Below are 19,326 nucleotides of genomic sequence, written 5' to 3' on the forward strand. Positions count from 1 at the left end.
GCCGACCCCGCTGCCACACCGACCCCCACTGCCACACCGACCCCCGCTGCCACACAGACCCCGCTGCCACACCGACCCCCCACTGCCACGCCGACCCCGCTGCCACACTGACCCCGCTGCCACACCGAACCCGCTGCCACACCGACCCCCCACTGCCACACCGACCCCCCGCTGCCACACCGACCCCCCGCTGCCACACCGTCTACCCCGCTGCCACACCGACCCCGCTGCCACACTGACCCCCCGCTGCCACACCGACCCCGCTGCCACACAGTCCACCCGCCGGCCCGTCTCAACTGCAAAGAAACCTCACCTTCTCACTCTTTGCTGTCCAATCACAGGCTGGTGTCTCTCCGCATTTGCGTCAGACGCAGCAGCAAATGCGACCTGTGAGTGGATGAGAGTCTTTACAGCAGTTTTTAAATATCAGTCAGCTGATGTCCAACAAGTTTGGCGTGCCAAGTTGAGAGGTTTTGGTGGCCACAAGTTGGCCTGCAGCCACTCGGTTAGACAAGTTTGCCTTGTGTCCTCTTCACAGCTTACTTTCCTACACCTATCTTTGTATCATCATATAATTTGTGAAGACAAATGCCAAACATCTGTCCAAGTCATCCGCCATTTGCTTACCTTCACTTTCCTTTTAAATACCGTGGAAACATCTCTTTTTTTGTATTTCTAGCTAGTTTTCTCTTCTCTCATTTTCCATCCTTATTAATCTTTAAGTCATTCTAATCTTTCACCTTTGTGGAATTTAAAAAAATTTCTTTCAATCCGATACTATCTATAACTTCCTGAGCAAGCCACAGAGGAGTACATCCTTTCCTTCGACTGGAGTCTTTCTTCCTCACTAGAAGGTATCTTTTTTTTGGAGTATTCTGAAATGTCTCTTTAAATGTCTGGCACTAAATCAATCCTGACCTTCAATCTAATTTCCCAGTTCATTCTGTCTTCATAATTGGCTGTATTTAAGTTTGAAGTACTAGTCTCTCCCTTAAACGGATTGTGAAATTCAATCACATTATGGAATGTCATTAGCGGGTTGGCCACTGCGTCCTCCTCCTTTGTGTGATGCTGCTCCCCTGTGCAATGCCCCATCCCCTGTGCGATGCCCCTCCTCCTGTGCGATGCCCCTCCTCCTGTGCGATGCCCCTCCTCCTGTGCGATGCTCCCCCCCTGTGCCATGCTCCCCCCCTGTGCCATGCTCCCCCCCTGTGCCATGCTCCTCCCCTGTGCCATGCTCCTCCCCTGTGCCATGCTCCTCCCCTGTGCCATGCTCCTCCCCTGTGCCATGCTCCTCCCCTGTGCCATGCTCCTCCCCCTGTGCCATGCTCCTCCCCTGTGCCATGCTCCTCCCCTGTGCCATGCTCCTCCCCTGTGCCATGCTCCTCCCCTGTGCCATGCTCCTCCCCTGTGCCATGCTCCTCCCCTGTGCCATGCTCCTCCCCTGTGCCATGCTCCTCCCCTGTGCGATGCCGTGTGGCAGCAGTGCTAACCACTGGGCCACCATGCTGCCCTGAGAATGTGTTTTAAACCCCTTTGGTCCTACTTACAGGTTCCTGGCCGTTCGCATAACTGAGTGTTGCCTGTGTCCTTAAAGGCTCATACAGCCTCTGGTCCTGTGAGAACCCATACAGGCCGCCCCTCTGGAAACCCTCAGATCCCAGCAGTACTATCAGGATGGGCATGGCCACGCTCCATCACCGGCCCACCAGGTGTTGGCACCCCTCAGTTCACTCTTTAGAAGTGCAGCCTCACAGCACAGGAAGGAGGGGAATAGCAGGGTTCACCCAAACAATGGACACATGCACCGTGGTCTTTGGGAACCTCCCTGACACTCTACCCCTCTCAGAGTCACTATCAACTAGCCCACCCACTGCATGTCCACTGGAGTCCTGCTCCCATGCACGAAAACTGATCAGCTCTCCGTCACAACTTGTTTGGCCACACATCAAACTGTCGCTAAGCTCCCAAGAAACTCACACTTCCCTCGCTCACCCCCGTCTGTAGTACCGGCCCACACACAAGCCTCCAAGCCTGGAGACGATTGGTAGCACACATCAACCTTCTCCACATCACAACTAGATTCCACCCTGTTGGTGACATAATACACGGCCCACCCAGTGAGGAGACCCACAGTAAACCCCACTGGGAGAAACAGGACAGAGGCCACAGAGCCTATCGCTGACACTGGGGGCAGCCACCGGTACTCCTGTTGGCAGGGAAGAGTGGCGAGGATAGAGGCTCCCCACATCGCAAACCCGGTGCCACTCGCTGATGGGGACAGAGGTGCAGTGCGGATAACAACATATCGAAGGGGCCGAGTGAGGAGATGTGCCGCAGCTGTTCAACTCAGAGTGACCATGCAACCTGGTAGCTTTGGTTGGTGAAGGGAATCTGCATTTTGCTAGCATTCCCTGTCTCCCCCCCTCTGATTTAGCACACTGATTTGGCTGGTTTAGCACACTGGGCTAAATCGCTGGCTTTTAAAGCAGACCAAGGCAGGCCTGCAGCGCGGGTTCAATTCCCGTATCAGCCTCCCCGAACAGGCGCCGGAATGTGGCGACTAGGGACTTTTCACAGTAACTTCACTGAAGCCTACTCGTGAGAATAAGCGATTTTCATTTCATTTTTTCATTTCATTTCAACCGGAGAGACATGGATTTCGGAGTACAACCTACAACCAGCTATGCTCACTGCTTACCTGGCCGCTGCGGATTCAGGGAGGCTAGAGTATCAGGATCAGCCTAGGGAGGACCCTACACAATGGAAGCTGCCCAGAAGAGCAGAGGCCAGCCATTGAGGCTCAAGCACCTGCCGTTCAACAGGCCAAGAAGGAGATGTGAAGGAAGCGCTGCATCAGAGCACGTGTATACCGTCAGCGCCTTCGAGGAGCTGCCGGGCTGCCTGTGCTGCCGAAGATTTCGGCGAACCGCTGGACCATGCGCCACCTTTGCTAGATGATGGTGCACCTGGCACCGCGGGGACACCTGCTCCCAGTGGTCGTCAAGGCGACGGTCGCCCTGAACTTTTATGACTCTGGCTCATTCCAGGGCTGGAGCGTGGACCTGTGCGGTATCTCGCAAACATGTGCATCTGCATACAGCATGTGCTCTGTAACGGGTGCCCTATATGCCCAGGCATTAGACTACATCACCTTCAACCTTGACCAGGCCCACCAGGATGCACGGCCTAAGGAGGTCATTCATCTTCTTCTGGCATTACACACTGGGCCTCCTGCTCATGCTGGCAGCACTGACTGTCTCTGCCCCCTCCTCTCAGGCGCTGTTCAGGAGGGCGGGCTAGAGTATGCGGCCCACCCTGGGGAAGAGGGTGTCCCTCATCTCCTCTGTGTCATCAAGCAATCGGCCCACTTCAAGCACCCCAAAATCGAGGAGCAGGTCTTCTCCGAGCCATCTTTCTGGAAGGAGTGAGAGTGTGTGGTGAGTGGAGCGCCTATAAGCAGCTCCAGATAGTCACGCTCCTCGACGCAAATTCTGACCCCAGCGAATCCAACGCCAGCAGGGATGGGGATTGCTTCCAATTCATGTTGGCAGAGCGCTGGCCCATTTGCATGTCCTAATATTGTTGCAATAGCGTTCCCAGGGGAAACATGAATTGCACGCGATTTGGAACACAGTGTCCAAAACAGAGAATTCAGTCCCGGATTTACCATTGTTTTACTCCCGTAAGATTGAAATTATTATTTGTCCTGTTTTGACAAAATGCAACAATGATTAAACTTTGAACGCCGTAATCATTAAGATGAGAAATTTTATTTATTTGGCATATTTGGCTCACAAAAGACCAACAACAGAACAGTTGCAGCTGATGTGTAGGTGTAACCTGGCCCGCCCAATGTGAATCATCTGCGGTAAAATTGTTCAAGCCGTTCCCTACACAGAACAAACCAAAGCTCTAAACATCAGCAGGGGCTGCCTTTAGACATGTTGAACTGGCGTAGACTAGGCTAGCAGATAACTTTGAAGGCCGTATTCCCCTTTGGGATCTCTGCTCTGCCATCATGTGTGCTCAGCATACTCATCCACTCAAAAGAATTAGGGAAGTAAACTCCAAACATCATAAAACAACGGCCAATAGCGTTTCTTCAATATTCTTCTACCTTAATCACCACATCTTTTGTTTTCAATTTATGCTTAAAACAAAATGTCATATTTTAGGCCGTATCATACATGAAGAACAAACTGCAACGTCAATTTAAGAGTTTTGTAAAGTGACATCACCCACGGACTATGTTCATGGAGAAATCTCCCAGAAACCCTTTGATAAACTATAGTCAACAGTTTACAAGCAGTACAAGGGCAGGCACAATTCCATCCTCTCATTTCATTCTGAATGTTGGCAATTGGTGAGAATAAATTTTTAATTTCTAAAAAAATAATTTAGAGTGTCCAATTAATTTTTTCCAATTCAGGGGCAATTTAGCGTGGCTAATCCACCTATACTGCACATCTTCGGGTTGCAAACACGGGGAGAATGTGCAAACTCCACACAGACAGTGACCCAGAGCCGGGATCGAACCTGGGACCTCGGCGCCGTGAGGCAGCAGTGCTATCCACTGCGCCACCATGCAGCCTTCATTAATTTTTAATACTCTCCAGTGGCTGCATTAGTCAGGCTGAACATCAAGGACAAAGAGTTATAATTCAGCAATTACGAATAGGAGCGACATGAAAACAAATGGGCCATTCAATGTCTCAAACCTGATCCACCAATCAATTAGACTATGGCTGATATGTGTCTCTTAACTTCAATTACTCAACTTGCTTGCATGATCCTTAATGCCCTAGCCTAACTCAAAAAAACTATCAAGCTCAGCCTTGAAACTTTCAATTGATCATAGAATTTGCAGTGCAGAATTTGCAGTGCAGGAGCCCATTCGGCCCATCACAACTGCACTGGCCCTTGGAAAGAGCACCCTCCACCCTATCGCCATAACCCCACCTAACCTTTCTTTTTGGACACTAAGGGAAATTTAGCATGGCCAATCCACCTAACCTGCACATATTTGGACTGTGGGAGGAAACTGGAGCACCCAGAGGAAACCCACGCAGACATGGGGAGAAAGTGCAGACTCCACACAGATAGTGGCCCAAGCCGGGAATCGAACCTGGGACCCTGGAGCTGTGAAGCAACTGTGTTAACCACTGTACTATCATCTGCCAAGCCTCAAATGCTCTTTGGGGAAAAGAAGAGTTCCGGATTACCTCTTCTCCTAGTGCGAAGAAGAGATTTCTGACCTTGAATATGCTTGCCCCCTTTTAGAAACAAAAGTAAGAACAGAAAATAAGAAATAGTCAAAGAGCGCAGGCCGCAGCTGTGGAGAGAGAAAGAGAAAGATTTCTGCCCTCAAAAGCAGAAAAAGTCCAAGAGATGTAACTAGTTTAAAACAATAACGGAGGCATGGGAAAGGGAGGTTTGTGATAGGGTGGAAAACAAGAGACATTAAATAACCATAGAGATGCAAGGCCAAATGGGAATGGTACTGGGACGTGTTGTGTTTGGTCTTTTATACCTTATGAAGGAATCCACCAAACACCTTGACTTGTCCAAACCAGATCCTTTATTGAGTCTCGCGTGGTAAGATAGCAATCTGGTACAAAGCAGGTTAACATGCAGTCTGCCTATTACTCCTCTGGAATCTGCATCTTGCACCGACCAGCCACTTGTATGTCTTATTATCCTCTCAACCTTCTTCTGAAGATGGCCCGATGTGTCTCCCTTTATATGGGAATCACTGGTCACATGACCTTGGTCTTGTGACCACATGGTGTGCCTACACCGCCACCTGCTGGTTGGAGGTTGCACACCATCCATCTATGATATAGCCCACAGGCATATCATCACAGGACATGTAAAGAAACAAAAGATGTGACTGGAGGAAGCGAAAATGGGAAACTGGCAAATCATTACAAACATTTTGAAAGCTCTTTAGAGTTACTCTTACATGGTTGAACTGGTGGTGAACTTTCACTGCCAATGCGGCTGAATAAATTATGCACTGGAAGACAACTAACATCCATTAAACTATACCTCAACAATGCAGGAACAGCCTTCAGGAGAAAACTGGCAAGAAATCAAAATGGAGATGTACAGTATGTCACAACTAAGAACAGAAAATGCTCAAACTATTTAGCATGTCAAGCTGCATCAGTGCAGGGAGCAAAATTTCAGTGTGTCCCAAATTGACACTATGCCACAGATATCAGAAAGGTCCCAATAGATGTTGAGTTAGCTGATCTCAACAAGACCGTCAATGATGGTCATCTGATTTGCCTGCTCATTCCCAGGCTTGAAAAGGATGGGAGAAAAGGGACACTTTGCTCTCATTCTATTATTGGTCCTGAAAATTGAATGTGTTTGGATGTTTAGTGAAGGGAGCATTGAGCTTACCTCTGATGCATCTATCACACAATTACATAGCCTGCTGCTAATGTATTCTCTAACCTTGCATGGAACAAATTATCTGAGATTGCTGAATGAATATCAAGCACAATTTGACACCCTCACAAATGTTTGTGGTTGGGGGGGGTGGGGGGTGGAAGAGAAAGAGGAAGAACGAAGCAGACGTCAACTGTAATCTGTAGTAAGGAAGGCAAATGCAACGTTAGCATTCATGTCGCGAGGGCTAGAGTACAAGACCAGGGATGTACTTCTGAGGCTGTACAAGGCTCTGGTCAGACCCCATTTGGAGTATTGAGAGCGGTTTTGGGCCCCGTATCAAAAGGAAGAATGTGCTGTCCTTGGAGAGGGTCCAGAGGAGGTTCACAAGAATGATCCCTAAAATGAAGAGCTTGTCATATGAGGAGTGGTTGAGAACTCTAGGTCTGTACTCGGAGTTTAGAAGGATGAGGGAAGATCTAATTGAAATTTACAGGATACGGAGAGGCCTGGATAGAGTGGACATGGCGAGGATGTCTCCGGTAATAAGAAAAACTAGAACCCGAGAGCACAGCCTCAGACTGAATGGACAATCATTTAATATTGAGATGTGGAGGACTTTTTTCAGCCAGAGGATGGTGAATCGGTGGAACTCTTTGCCGCAGAAGGTGGTGGAGGCCAAATCACTGAGGGTCTTTAAGACAAACATAGATAGGTTCTTGATTAATAAGGGAATCAGGGGCTATGGGGAGAAGGCAGGAGAATGGGGATGTGAAACATATCAGCCATGATTGAATGGCGGGGCAGACTCGATGGGCTGAATGGCCTAATTCTGTTCCTGTGTCTTAGGGTCATCGAATAGACGGAAGCTCTGCTCTCCCGTGGGCTCCTGCTCCCACCGTTGTGTGCTTCCCCACTGATTCTGTTATTCCCCCTCTACTGCTCTCGGCGTTCACTCTCCCTGGACTCTGCTCTTTCCAGACTCTTGCCAAGGACCGACAGACTTTGCAGTGTCATGTGAGTGTCCCTTTAAGAATGGTTGTCTTGTCACATGGCTTCAGTGATGTCATTTTGTGGGTGGAGCTGGGCAGTGGTTGGGTGAGCTGTTTTTACTTTCGCTTTCAGATTTTGGTGCTGTGGACTCAGACAGGAGAAAGAAGTGTTTTGGCCTGTCTCTCTCTCTAGTTTCATTTTACATATCTGTTCCAGTAAAAGTCACCTTGGCAGTGGCTTTTAAGGTACAGTTTGCTTTCCGGAAGGGTTTAAACCTGCTAGTGAGACGGGGTCAGAATCTCAGGGAAAGCCAGTCGCATTCAAGTGAGAATGCAGAGTGCTGGGCCACGCCCTTGAAAAGGGGGTTTTGGGATTTTGTTTTTGAATTGGAACAGTTAAGGGGGAATTCATTAACTGTTATACATAGATTACTATAGCTGTGGGGTGCCTTTATGTTTGTAACTGATATAAATTCTTGCTGTGTGTTTAAATAAATGTTAACTAAAGTGTTTAGGAAGACTGTTGAATCTTACCTCAAGTGATGGCTCTTGCGCTCATCCTACCCAAATTCAACAAAATGGTACAGATCAGGTGAACTCCATAACATACTTTGGTGTTTCGAAACCCCGGCCCATAACAACAGTGAAAAGCATGCACACCCATCTCACTGGCCCCTATAAGTAAACACTTTTCTTAAAAGCTTTGCTGAAATACTCTTCATGTGCACTCATAATATGAGTATTAGAATTTAGTTGGAGGAGGGGGTGAACAAAATGGCAGTGCGTGATTATTAATTAATCTGAAAAAGATTCATCAATCAGAAAAGTCGAGAATCATTCTCAGCGGCAAATTAGAAAAAAATAATACTCACTGTCCATCACTCTTTATACCTTAACAAGAGTACATTGTGAATTTACCTATGTCATATAGTTCTTTACATCTGTCTTAAATACTGCTACACAGTATTCAGCATGATATCTTCACAGAAAGGCAGACATTTCATACAAATTAAAGAAGTTTCAAAAGTCGGGATAATTTAGCATTCAAAAAGGATGATGAAATATACAGTACAGAAAGCAGCTTTTCGCCAAGCTTAAACCGATGTGAAATGGCAAACCATGGCTGATGGTAAATATTCAGCTGCATTAGTAAACTATCAGAAAGTTAGTTTTAAAACAGTGAAATATCATTGCTCCTTTTTCAGCTTGCTGCACACTTCCTTCATAAGCTTTCCCAATACTGTACACCTATTATATTTTGTGTTAATATTAATGGTGCTTGGTTAATGGGTGCCAATCCATTCTAGGGAGGAAGAAAATCTGCACAGAAACCCATAGACCTCTGAGCCAATGCTCTCAATTTATAGCCTCCAACTGTCCATTCCACTATTGCCGGCAGTACTTCACTCAAGTGTTTAACAGCTCAAGATACTCTCTCCACACACAACCCAAGCTCGGAAGGACAAAAGCTATAATTGTACTGCTGGGTGTTTTCAGCTAAAGTGTACATAATATGAAAATTTCACTCATTCATCATTACATTTCACTGATGCATTAGTGGCAACACCGAAATTCAATCTAACGTGCAATACTGTGCTCATTGATCCAAAATATAATCGGTGTACAGTATTGGGGCAATTTTGCAAGCATATGCTCCCAGTATGGTGCCCGAATACAAGGAACAAGCCGATTCTATGACCTGTGTCGCAAGGCTCCACACTAGAAATCTCACCTTGTAAAACTACCTTTGAAATCTATTTGAACCTTCATGAAAAATATTTCAAGGGTCTGGCTCAGCATCCTGGCACCAATGCAGGAATCGGTTAAAGGTGTGAGGGGGCAGTGCGGGGATGCAGGCATGTGATTACTAAGAATGAAGGCAGGTAGGCAGATGATCGGTGGATGAGGAGTGATTATCCTACATTATCCCTGTCCTACAGCAAAGCCTGGTCTCCAGTCGTCTCGGATTTCCTTGCCACTGGGCCAAGACTTTGCTCCGCTGGAACAAAGCTGGCTGGTGTGCAACGACCAACCCACATTAAAAGAATCCATGCACAGGCATCTTCCACACACCCAAATTAATTTCGGGACCCGGAACGTCAGGGCCCTTATGGGCAACCTAAGAACAACAGACCTGAACATCGCCCCGCCATCATATCCCGGGAACACGGTTCCACAACATTGTCACCGCTGGCCTGACACTGCCGCCCTGCGCGAGACACGACTGGCAGGAAACGGACAACTTAAAGAACAAGGTGACGGATAGACCTTCTGGAAAGTCAAATCAGAAGCAGAATGTCATCTCTAAGGGGTCGGCTTCACCAGGAAAAAACACAAATTGGTTGGACATCTCTAGGAACCCCCCTCCAAAGTGAGAGAACTTCTCATGACTCTAATGGTCACCCTGCCCCAGAAGCAGCACATCACAGCAGTCAGTGCCTATCATCCAACCCTAGATGCAATGGACAAAACAGAAGAGGCATTCTTCAACCTCACCCAATTGCTGGCCCGCAGCTCCAGGGACCCGGGTTCAATTCCAGCCTTGGGTGACTGTCTGTGTGGCGTTTGTACATTCTCCCCGTGTGTGCGTGGGTTTCCTCTGGGTGCTCCGGTTTCCTCCCACAGTTCAAAGGTGTGCAGGTTATGTGGATTGGCCATGCTAAATTGCCCCTTAGTGTCCAATAAGGTTAGGCCTGGTTACTGGGATAGGGTGGAAACGTGGGCTTAAGTAAGGTGCTCTTTCCAAGGGCTGGTGCAGACTCAATGAGCCGAATGGCCTCCTTCTACACTGTAAATTCTATGACTTCCGGTGGCGGCCATGGAGTGAGTGGTCGCACATTTGGTAGCTCCACTCGTGGCGGTCTTTTTTGGGTTTTTCCCTGGTTTTCATGTTGAAGTGAGATGGCGAAAGGTGTAGGAGTGTGAGTAGAGGAGATTGCCCCTCTAGTTGATGGAGCTGAGAACCAGAAATGCCCGAAAAAGGAGGAATAAGTCGGTCGAAGCAAATGTGGAGCTGGCAACGAGCGTGGAGATGCTAAAGGGGCAGGAAGCGGCCCTGCCGGCTCAATGGTCGACGGAGCAGCTGGTGAGCTTCTTGAATTAGAAGTTCACCCAGCAATGAAAGAAAGAGTCTGGAGGACCTGGCGAAGGCGGTGGACTCGATCAAGGCGGTGGTTGACCGCGTGGAGACGAGGCTGGCACCTCAGGGTCAGGCAGTCCAGAAGTTGGAGGAGCCGACAGCGGAACACAACGAACAATTCGCATCGAGGGCAGCGGAGTTGGGGCTACTGTGGGACCACCGGAAGCGGTTGGAGAAGATGGTGGAGGACTTTGAGAACCAGTCATGCAGGCTGGGAGGCCAGTGTGATTCGCGTGTATCAGGACCTGAGTGCAGAGCTGGCCAAGAAGAGGGCAACTTTTAATAAGGTCAAGGCGGCCCTCTACAAGAAGAGGGTGAAGTTTGGACTACTGTACCTGATACATCTATGGGTGACGTATGGGGGCCGGGAGCTGTAATTTGGATCTTCGGAGGAGGCAGCGGAGTTTATGAGAGACAATAGGCTAGCAGAAGGTGGACCTTGAACTCTGGTGGAGGAGTTATGATGCTGCTGTAAAAACCTTGGTTCGGGGCCATTTCTTTTTTTCCCTTGCTTATGGCTTCAGTTCTGTCTTTTCTTTTTTGTTCTTTGTGAAGGGATGGGGGAATCCCACCCGATATATAGAACAATCTCTCTATTGAATGTGGATGCCAAACTGCTGACAAAAATCCTGGCCACATGGATCGAGGATTGTGTTCAAGGGGTAATAGGGGAAGATCAGACAGGGTTTGTTAAGGGGTAGCACCTGGCGACCAATATTAGGAGGTTCTTGAACGTTATCATTTTTTCCTTTTTTAAAAATAAATTATACCCAATTTTTTTTTCCCAATTAAGGAGCAATTTAGCGTGGCCAATTCACCTAACCTGCACACCTTATGGTTGTGGGGGCGAAACCCACGCAAGTACGGGGAGAATGTGCAAAGTCCACACGGACAGTGACCCAGAGCCGGGATCGAACCTGTGACCTCGGCACTGTGAGGCAGCAATGCTAACCACTGTGCCACGGTGCTGCCCACGTGCCGCCCTTCTTGAACGTTATCATGATGACAGTTTGAGGTGGTGGTGGCTATGGCCGCAGATCAGGTGGAGTGGGAGTACTTATGGGAGGTCCTAGGACGGTTCGGATTTGGGCAGGGATTTGTGGACTGGGTCCGGTTGCTTTATCAGGCACCGGTGGCAAACGTGCGCTTGAATTGGGTGAGGTCGGAGTATTTTAGGCTGTACCGGGGGACGAGGCAGGGATGTCCACTCTCCCCACTGCTCCTTTGCCCTGGCCTTACAGCCTTTGGCAATGGCACTGCAAGCTTTGAAGGTCTGGCAGGGGATATATAATGGAACATAGGGTCTCACTCTATGCTGATGATTTGCTCTTAGATACATATCAGAACCGTTAGTGACAATTAGAGGGACTATGGGGATACTAGAGATATTCGGCTTTCTTGAGGTATAATCCGAGAATGTGGAAAAAGTGAGGTTTTTGCGAGAGGAGATTGGGAAAGTTGCCATTCAAGGTGATAGGAGGGAGCTTTAAGTACTTGGGTATCCCGGTGGCACGGGAATGGGGTGAGCTCCACAAACTGAATCTGGGTAGGCTCGTAGAGCAGATGAAGGGGGACTTCCGGAGGTGGGACATATCCCGCTGTGTCTGGCGGGGAGGGTACAGATTGTGAAAATGACAGTTCTCCCGAGGTTGTTGTTTGTTTTTCAGTGTCACCCAATTTTTATCCCAAGGCGTTTTTTAGGAAAATGAATGCAGTAATTTGGGGATTTATTTGGGCTGGTAAAACCCCATGGGTGAGGAAGGTGTTGCTGGAGTGGGGGCGTGGGGAGGGGAGGAGGTGGCAGGCTCTTCCGAACTTTAACTATTATTGGGCAGCAAAAATATCGATGGTCAGGAAGTGGGTAGTGGGGGAGGGGTTGGTGTGGGAGCGGGTGGAGGTGGCATCCTGTAAGGGCACGGGTTTGAGGGCAGTGTTAGCGGCACGTCTGCCCTTGTCGCCGGCTCGGTACTCCACAAGCCCGGTAGTTGTGGCAGCCCTGAGGGTGTGGAGGTGTGGGCACCAATATGCGATCACCATCAGTTTGCTCCGGGGGGGGGCGCTGGAAGAGGGGTTTTGGAGGTGTCAGCAGGCAGGGATCGAGAGATTTGTGGATCTCTTTCTTGATGAGGGTTTTCTGAGTTTGGAGGAGCTGAAGGAGGAGTTTGAGTTGCCAGGAGGGAACGGGTTCTGGTACCTGCAAGTGTGGGATTTTGTACAGAGGCAGATCTCGAGCTTTCCACACCTCCCGCAAAGGGGGTTACAGGATAAGGTGATGTTGAGAAGAGGAGTTGGGGAGGGGGATGGTCTTGGAGATCTAGAAGGAGCTGATGGAGTGGGAGGGGAGGTGAAGAGAAAGTGGGAAGAAGAGCTGGGGGGGGAAAGAGTTAGCGGCTGCGTTATATGGGGGAGGCCCTGCGGAGAGTTAACACATCCTCGTCATGTGCCAGGCTCAGCCTGATCCAATTCAAGGTGGTCCACAGGGCTCATACGACTATAGTCCGGATGAGCAGGTTCTTTGAGGAGGTGGGGGACAGATGAGGGCGATGTGAAGGAAGTTCTGCGAATCATGTACACATGTTCTGGGCGTGTCCGAGGCTGAGAGGCTTTTGGCAGAAATTTGCGGGCGTAATGGACTGCCTTCCTCCTACCACCAATTGAGGCCATCATGAGGACAATTTATGCCCACTTAATTGCCTCATCCCACCTCTGCTGGCATCCCTAAAAGAGGTGATGTGAAAGTCTCACCCACTCTCCAGCTGACAGCCAAGATCCCCGTCCTGCAAGGGAGGGTGGTGCCGAGTCCAGATGTGGCCATCTGTTGAGTGTTGGAAGTCCCGGGAGCCCAGGGGCTGAGAGAAGCCGATGTATTAGCCTTTGCTTCCCTGGTGGCCCGGAGACGGATTTTACTGGGACTTGGAGCCCCCGAAGTCGTGGGTTTGGGTTTGCAACATGGCTGGGTCTCTCAGTTTGAGAACATTTAATTTGCCTTGAGGGGTTCGTTACAGGGGGTTAGCTCGGAGGTGGCAGCCGTTCATCGACTTCTTCGAGAAAAATTAGACTGTCAGCAAGGGGAGGGGGGAGGTGAGGAAAAGGGAAGGCATGGAAGTGATGAATAAAGGTCGGAAAACCAATGGTGGGAGGGCCGGGGAGGGCGGTGTGCTTTTACAAGCCATGTTGGTTGGGGTGTGTGTTTGGGGGGATGATGGTTATCTCGTGCGTTCTGTTGGGTGTTATTGTTGAAAAGCGTTTAAAAGAAAACAGTTAAAAGTATATATTTCTTTCTTTCCCTACGTCTGAACGGGTTTTGAACATTTTTGTTGATGCCTACAACACTGCAATACCTGGCAACAGAAATTACAGAATTGTAAGTATATTTGCACCTTGACCACTGTCACTTGATATGAAAATCGCTTATTGTCACGAGTAGGCTTCAATGAAGTTACTGTGAAAAGCTGTTGCAGCAGAGTACCACCCATGAATCATAGAACCACTACAGTGCATGAGGAGGCCATTTGGCCCATCGAGTCTGTACCAACTCTCTGAAAGAACACTCCACCTGGGCCCACGCCCCCACCCTATCCCCGTAACTCAGTAACCCCACCTTCCTCGTGGACATTAAGGGGCAATTTAGCATGGCCAATCCACCTAACCTGCACATCTTTGGACTGTGGGAGGAAACCGGAGCCCCAGGAGGAAACCCACACAGGCGCGGGGAGAAAGTGCAGACTCCGCACAGTCACCCGAGGCCAGAATTAAACCCGGGTCACTGCCGCTGTGAGGCAGCAGTGCTAACCACTGTGCCACCCATGCCAGGAAGATACAACATTTAATCTCTGGACTGAGCTGGGCCAACTAATCGTAGGTGGGAAGTGGGGGCACATTTAATTGCAATTGCCGTTGGCAAATCTAGAGCAGAAAAACAAAATGGCCACAAGACACAAACAAAGATTCCTTTTACACATCGCTATCAATTGAAGCCTGCTGGACTTACATGTTTATAGACCCAGGGCACGGGATATGTAAAATTTTCCAAATGCTGTAGCTGAACAGTGCACAGCCATTTACTGCAGACTAATTCAACTGTGATGCGGGGTGTCAGATTAAAGATTGCTCCCAAACAAGATACTGGAAGGTCATCACTGCCCATGGAACCCTAGCCCACCATTCTTTTCTTTCTTTACAAATTTAGAGTACCCAATTAATTTTTTCCAATTAAGAAGCAATTTAGCGTGGCCAATCCACATACCCCACACATCTTTGGGTTGTGGGGGCCAAACCCATGCAAACACGGGGAGAATGTGCAAACTCCACATGGACAGTGACCCAGAGCCGGGATCGAACCTGGGGCCTCAGCGCCATGAGGCAGCAGTGCTAACCACTGCGCAACCGTGCTGCCAGTCACACCATTGATGTCAGAAAAAGAGGGAGAGAAAATTAGAAAGGAGAGGGGAACTCATCGCATTATCAACATAGCATACCATTGAATGAGTGAACTAACAGAAACAGGGAGAAAAAAAGGCTGTTAGTCATTTTTTAAAAATCTGATGTTCAAAAAGAACGTTCAAAGTGAAACATCTCCTCCAAGTAGCAATGCGTTTTAATCAGTATTATTTGCAGCTGAATAAATGTTTAAAATGAAAAGTGTAGGTCCACTCTAATACCACCTTTCACAATTTTTTAATTTGTATTGGATTAACAAAAGCATTTTTCAGCCTTACTCCCTGGTAATAAATATTTGAACAATAATACATAGGCTGAGTCAGGGTTGATTAATTTGTAACTGGCTGAGCCAGGATGTGCATTTGTCCCGTTGCCTTTTGAGAGCATAATGCGGTTCAACTCCAATGACAATAAATAGTTAAGACCTTAAGACAGAGGAGCAGAATACGCCACTCAACCCATCAAGTATGTTCTGGCATTTAATGAGACCATGGGTGACCTGATAACCCTTAAATGCATTTACCCCCGACTTATGCCCATACCCTTGATTTGCTTACTGATTAAAATTCTGTCTATCTCAGCTGGAACATACATAACAACCCAGTCGCTACAGCTTGCCGTGGTAAAGAATTCCACAGATTCACTATCCCGGTGAGAAGAAATTGCTCCTCATCTCTGTCTTAAATGGGCAACCCCTTACTCTTGAGATTATGCCCTCTGGTCCTACACTCTCATAGAAGAGGAAATATCAAATATCCTCACAGCAGCTTCTCTGTTAAGTCCTCATCCGCCCCCACAAGAATCCCATATGTCTCAATAAGGTCACCTTTTTTTTATTTTTCCAATTAAGGGGCAATTTAGTATGGCTAATCCACCTAACCTGCACATCTCTGGGTCGTGGGGGTGAGACCCACGCAGACATGGGGAGAATAACTCTCATTCTTCTGAACTCCAACGAGCACAATCCCAATCTTCTCAACCCCTCCTTATAAGAATACCCCTCCATACAAGGGAATCAATCTCGTGAACCTGCTCTTGACCGCCAGGCGGTCGGAACAGGAGGGGGAAACAGTTTGCCAACAATTTGACAAGAGGTAGCAATTCAGTTGAGCATAATCCCTCATTGACTGGGGTGCAGTGCAGGGCTCAGTCGCTGAACTATTGTGTACCACTGCATTCTTATCAAACCTGGAAAGGTCTCGCTGGGGTCCAGGAAGTTTTCATGCCATCATGCAGCTAAAAGATAGACACAACAGGCTCTGCAAAACCTCTCGGCCTCTGGGAATCTGATCAAGAATTTATTTTATGGGGGGGGGGGGGGGGGGGAAAGAGTTTTAAACGGTTGAAGCAATAACTACATCAAAACAAAAACAAGGAGGACCTTCTGCATCTCATCAAGTGCATTGCGCAGTTCATCCTCTGCACTAGCAACACTGGAGCAGAATGTCAGTGGGGCTGAGGGAGGGGAGGGAGTTAGCTCCACCACTGGGCCTGTCAGCACCCTCCCCTCAAAACTGCGGGTTACCGAGGCAAGGGCTCGGCCAGCTCTAAAACGAAAGGAGAGAGGGGAAAGAAGCGCCCAGTCCGGACACTCTTTTAAAACTAAAAGTCTGTTTATCTTCACAATTCCCCCAGCGAACCCCCGGGTTAATCAGATAGTCCAGGAGCCGCCTCGCACCCACAGACCCACCTGCCCCGAGTGTCTACCTCAGGGGGCCCTTACCTGGCGCCTGCCCCGCGAACAAGGTCAAAAGCAGGAGAATAATGACAAGTGGGTGGAGACGACCGGCCCCGCTCCGATTCATTGGCTTTTCTCCTCCTCTCAGCTTCTCTCTCTCTCTCTCAACCAAGAGGCACTGTGGGAAATTCCTCTGCCCTACAACTCCAAATATGACCATTGGGCACTGGCCATCCTCCCTCCCTCCCTCCATGGCCCTCCTGTATTTGCCAACTCTGCCAACAAGCTGTGAGATGAAAACATTCTTGTGTGCTTGGCTGAAGAGAGGCTCCAGTATATTAAAAAAAAAATAATTTGATTCATTTTAATGCAGGCAAAATTAAAAAGGCAACGTCCTGTGCCTGACCTTTTTCTTCCTCTTGTTCCTTTCATTAAAAATTGTTCTTACTCCAGTGGTACGTGTGCTTTTAGACACTTCAGCAAGGTAGCCTCTTAAATAAAAAGGGAAAACAAACTAAAGAGACTGCAATTTTGCCAATTTTTCAATTCCTGAAATAGCCCGGTCTGAGGGTTCAGGTTTGACAACATTGCGCTGGGTTATGTATTTTTCCAGGGCAGCGTTTAAGGTTTTAAATCTGTGCAAACATCTTGTCACAACTTGCCTTGGTATAGCGCCCTTAATATGAAACAACTTCACAGGAGCAAGAACAGACAAGAATTGACAATGAGCCAAAGAAGGCAATATTAGGGACAGGTTAACAAATGATTGGTCAAAGAGATAGATGTTCAGGAGCATGGTAAAGGTGGAGCAAGGCGTAGACCAGTACAGAGTTTTGGAGAGGAAATTCTGGAGCCTAGGATCTTGACCAGCGAGAATTAGCTCAAGTGGTAGAGTGCTCGCTTCGCATGTGAGAGGTAGTGGGATCAACGCCTGCACTCTCCACTAGTATTTTAGGGGCTGTTTAGCACAGGGCTAAATCGCTGGCTTTGAAAGCAGGCCAGCAGCACGGTTCAATTCTCGTACCAGCCTCCCCGAACAGGCACCGGAATGTGGCAACTAGGGGCTTTTCACAGTAACTTCATTTGAAGCCTACTTGTGACAATAAGCGATTTTCATTTCATGTCAATAGCTGGTGGCTAGGCAGAGGAGGTCGGGAATGCACAAGGAGCAACAGTTAGAGGATCGCAGAGGATTACAGAGTGGGAGGAGGTGGAGAACAGATTGTTTAACTCCGACGGTATCTCTGTAATAACTGGACAGCAAGTTTTGACTTCTTCCACTACAATTTTATTTGTGTTTTCCAGTCACTTCACATCCAACACCACAGTGCCACCTGTATCCCCTTTATATACGTGTCTATCGAACAATAATTGTGGTCTATTAAACAATTAAAACTCCAATTCTAACTTAAGCACTGGGGAATATTAACTCTTTCCGAACAGATTCCCCCTCTTACAGGAAAAAACTTTGATTTTTCTTATTGGCATAGAGGTATTGTAGCTGCACTCCTGGGCAGTCAAGCTCTGGGCATTTGGATTTGAAACCCACCATGGCACATGATGAAATTTGAATTTAACTTTTTAAAAATCTGGAACTAAAATTCAAAGATGACCACCCAGGAAACACTGCCCAGGTGCCAAGCTGGCACCATCAGTGCCAGGGCACCACCCTGCCAAAAGGGCATCCAGCTGGGGACCTCCAATCCCCTGGAGGAGCCCCTGGAGTGCCGTTACCTCTGCTTCCCATTTATGGGGACCAGTGTTGAACAGCGAACGCCCGAGGTCTCTGAGAAGAAGGGCATGAATCCCAAGCCCTCAGGTACCTCAGGAATCTGCACATTTGAGTGAAGCTTACTGCCTCACTATAATAAGGCTGGCAGTGCCAGGGTGATACCAGCAGTCCTAGGATACCACCCCACCCAAAGGGCATGCACATGGGGGCCTCCAATCCCCTCGGATACCCCCACGAATGCCATTTTATCTGGTCCCCATTTGTGGAGACCAGTACTGAACAGTGCTCGCCCGAGGTCTCCAAGGCAAATGGGATAGATCCCAATGCCTCGGGTAACTCGGGAAACTGCACATTACAGTGAGGCTAGCGGCCTCGCCCTATCATGCAGAAATGCCAAAAAGTGACCCACTTACATCACAAAGTCACGCTAGGCCGCATTACATTTCGCGAGGCGTTGCGAGCCGGGTAGATCCCAAGAGCGGGGTCTCCTGGCTTCTATTGGCTATGTTACGCCACGGCGAATTACTTTTCGGGCGCAGCCTGGCCATTCGATCGCGCCCTGGGTGTCTCCCATTTAAAATAGAAATGAGGAGGAATTTCTTCTGTTAGAGGGCTGTTAGTGTTTGGAATTCTCTTGCCCCTAGAGAGCAATGGAGGTTGGGGGTCATTGAATATTTTCAAGACTGAGTTAGACAGATTTTTTATCTACCAGGGAGTCAAATGTTATGGGAGACAGGCAGGAAAATAGAGTTAAGGCAACAATCAGAGCAGCAATGATCACATTGACTGATGGTGGATGCTCGAAGAGCCAAATGACTTACTTCTTATGTGTTTACGTATACAGGGTGGAAGATAGGAGGCCGAGGAGGGGAGGGTTGGAAGAATCAAGTCTACACGTAACAAAAGATGAGTGTTTCAGCAGCACATTAGTACTGGAGACATTATT

The 19,326-nt window shown here is 48.4% G+C and overlaps 1 protein-coding gene across 6 annotated transcripts in view; it reads right to left on the reverse strand.

Moving 5' to 3' along the window:
* The window catches only part of msrb3 (methionine sulfoxide reductase B3), a 123,233-nt gene extending 106,391 nt beyond the window's left edge, over window positions 1-16,842 (reverse strand). For 2 of the 6 annotated variants that reach the window (XM_038780718.1, XM_038780713.1), the window contains exon 1: window positions 16,694-16,842. In XM_038780718.1, the coding sequence (XP_038636646.1) occupies window positions 16,694-16,775 (82 nt within the window). In that variant the 5' untranslated portion in view covers window positions 16,776-16,842. Of the gene's footprint in view, window positions 1-9,525; window positions 9,560-16,693 lie in introns of those variants that run through there. The other 4 variants (XM_038780716.1, XM_038780712.1, XM_038780714.1 and 1 more) reach the window with 3 other exon arrangements.
* Window positions 16,843-19,326: the final 2,484 nt, after the last annotated feature.

Source organism: Scyliorhinus canicula, chromosome 20, assembly GCF_902713615.1.
Source record: "Scyliorhinus canicula chromosome 20, sScyCan1.1, whole genome shotgun sequence".
NCBI lineage: Eukaryota > Metazoa > Chordata > Chondrichthyes > Carcharhiniformes > Scyliorhinidae > Scyliorhinus > Scyliorhinus canicula.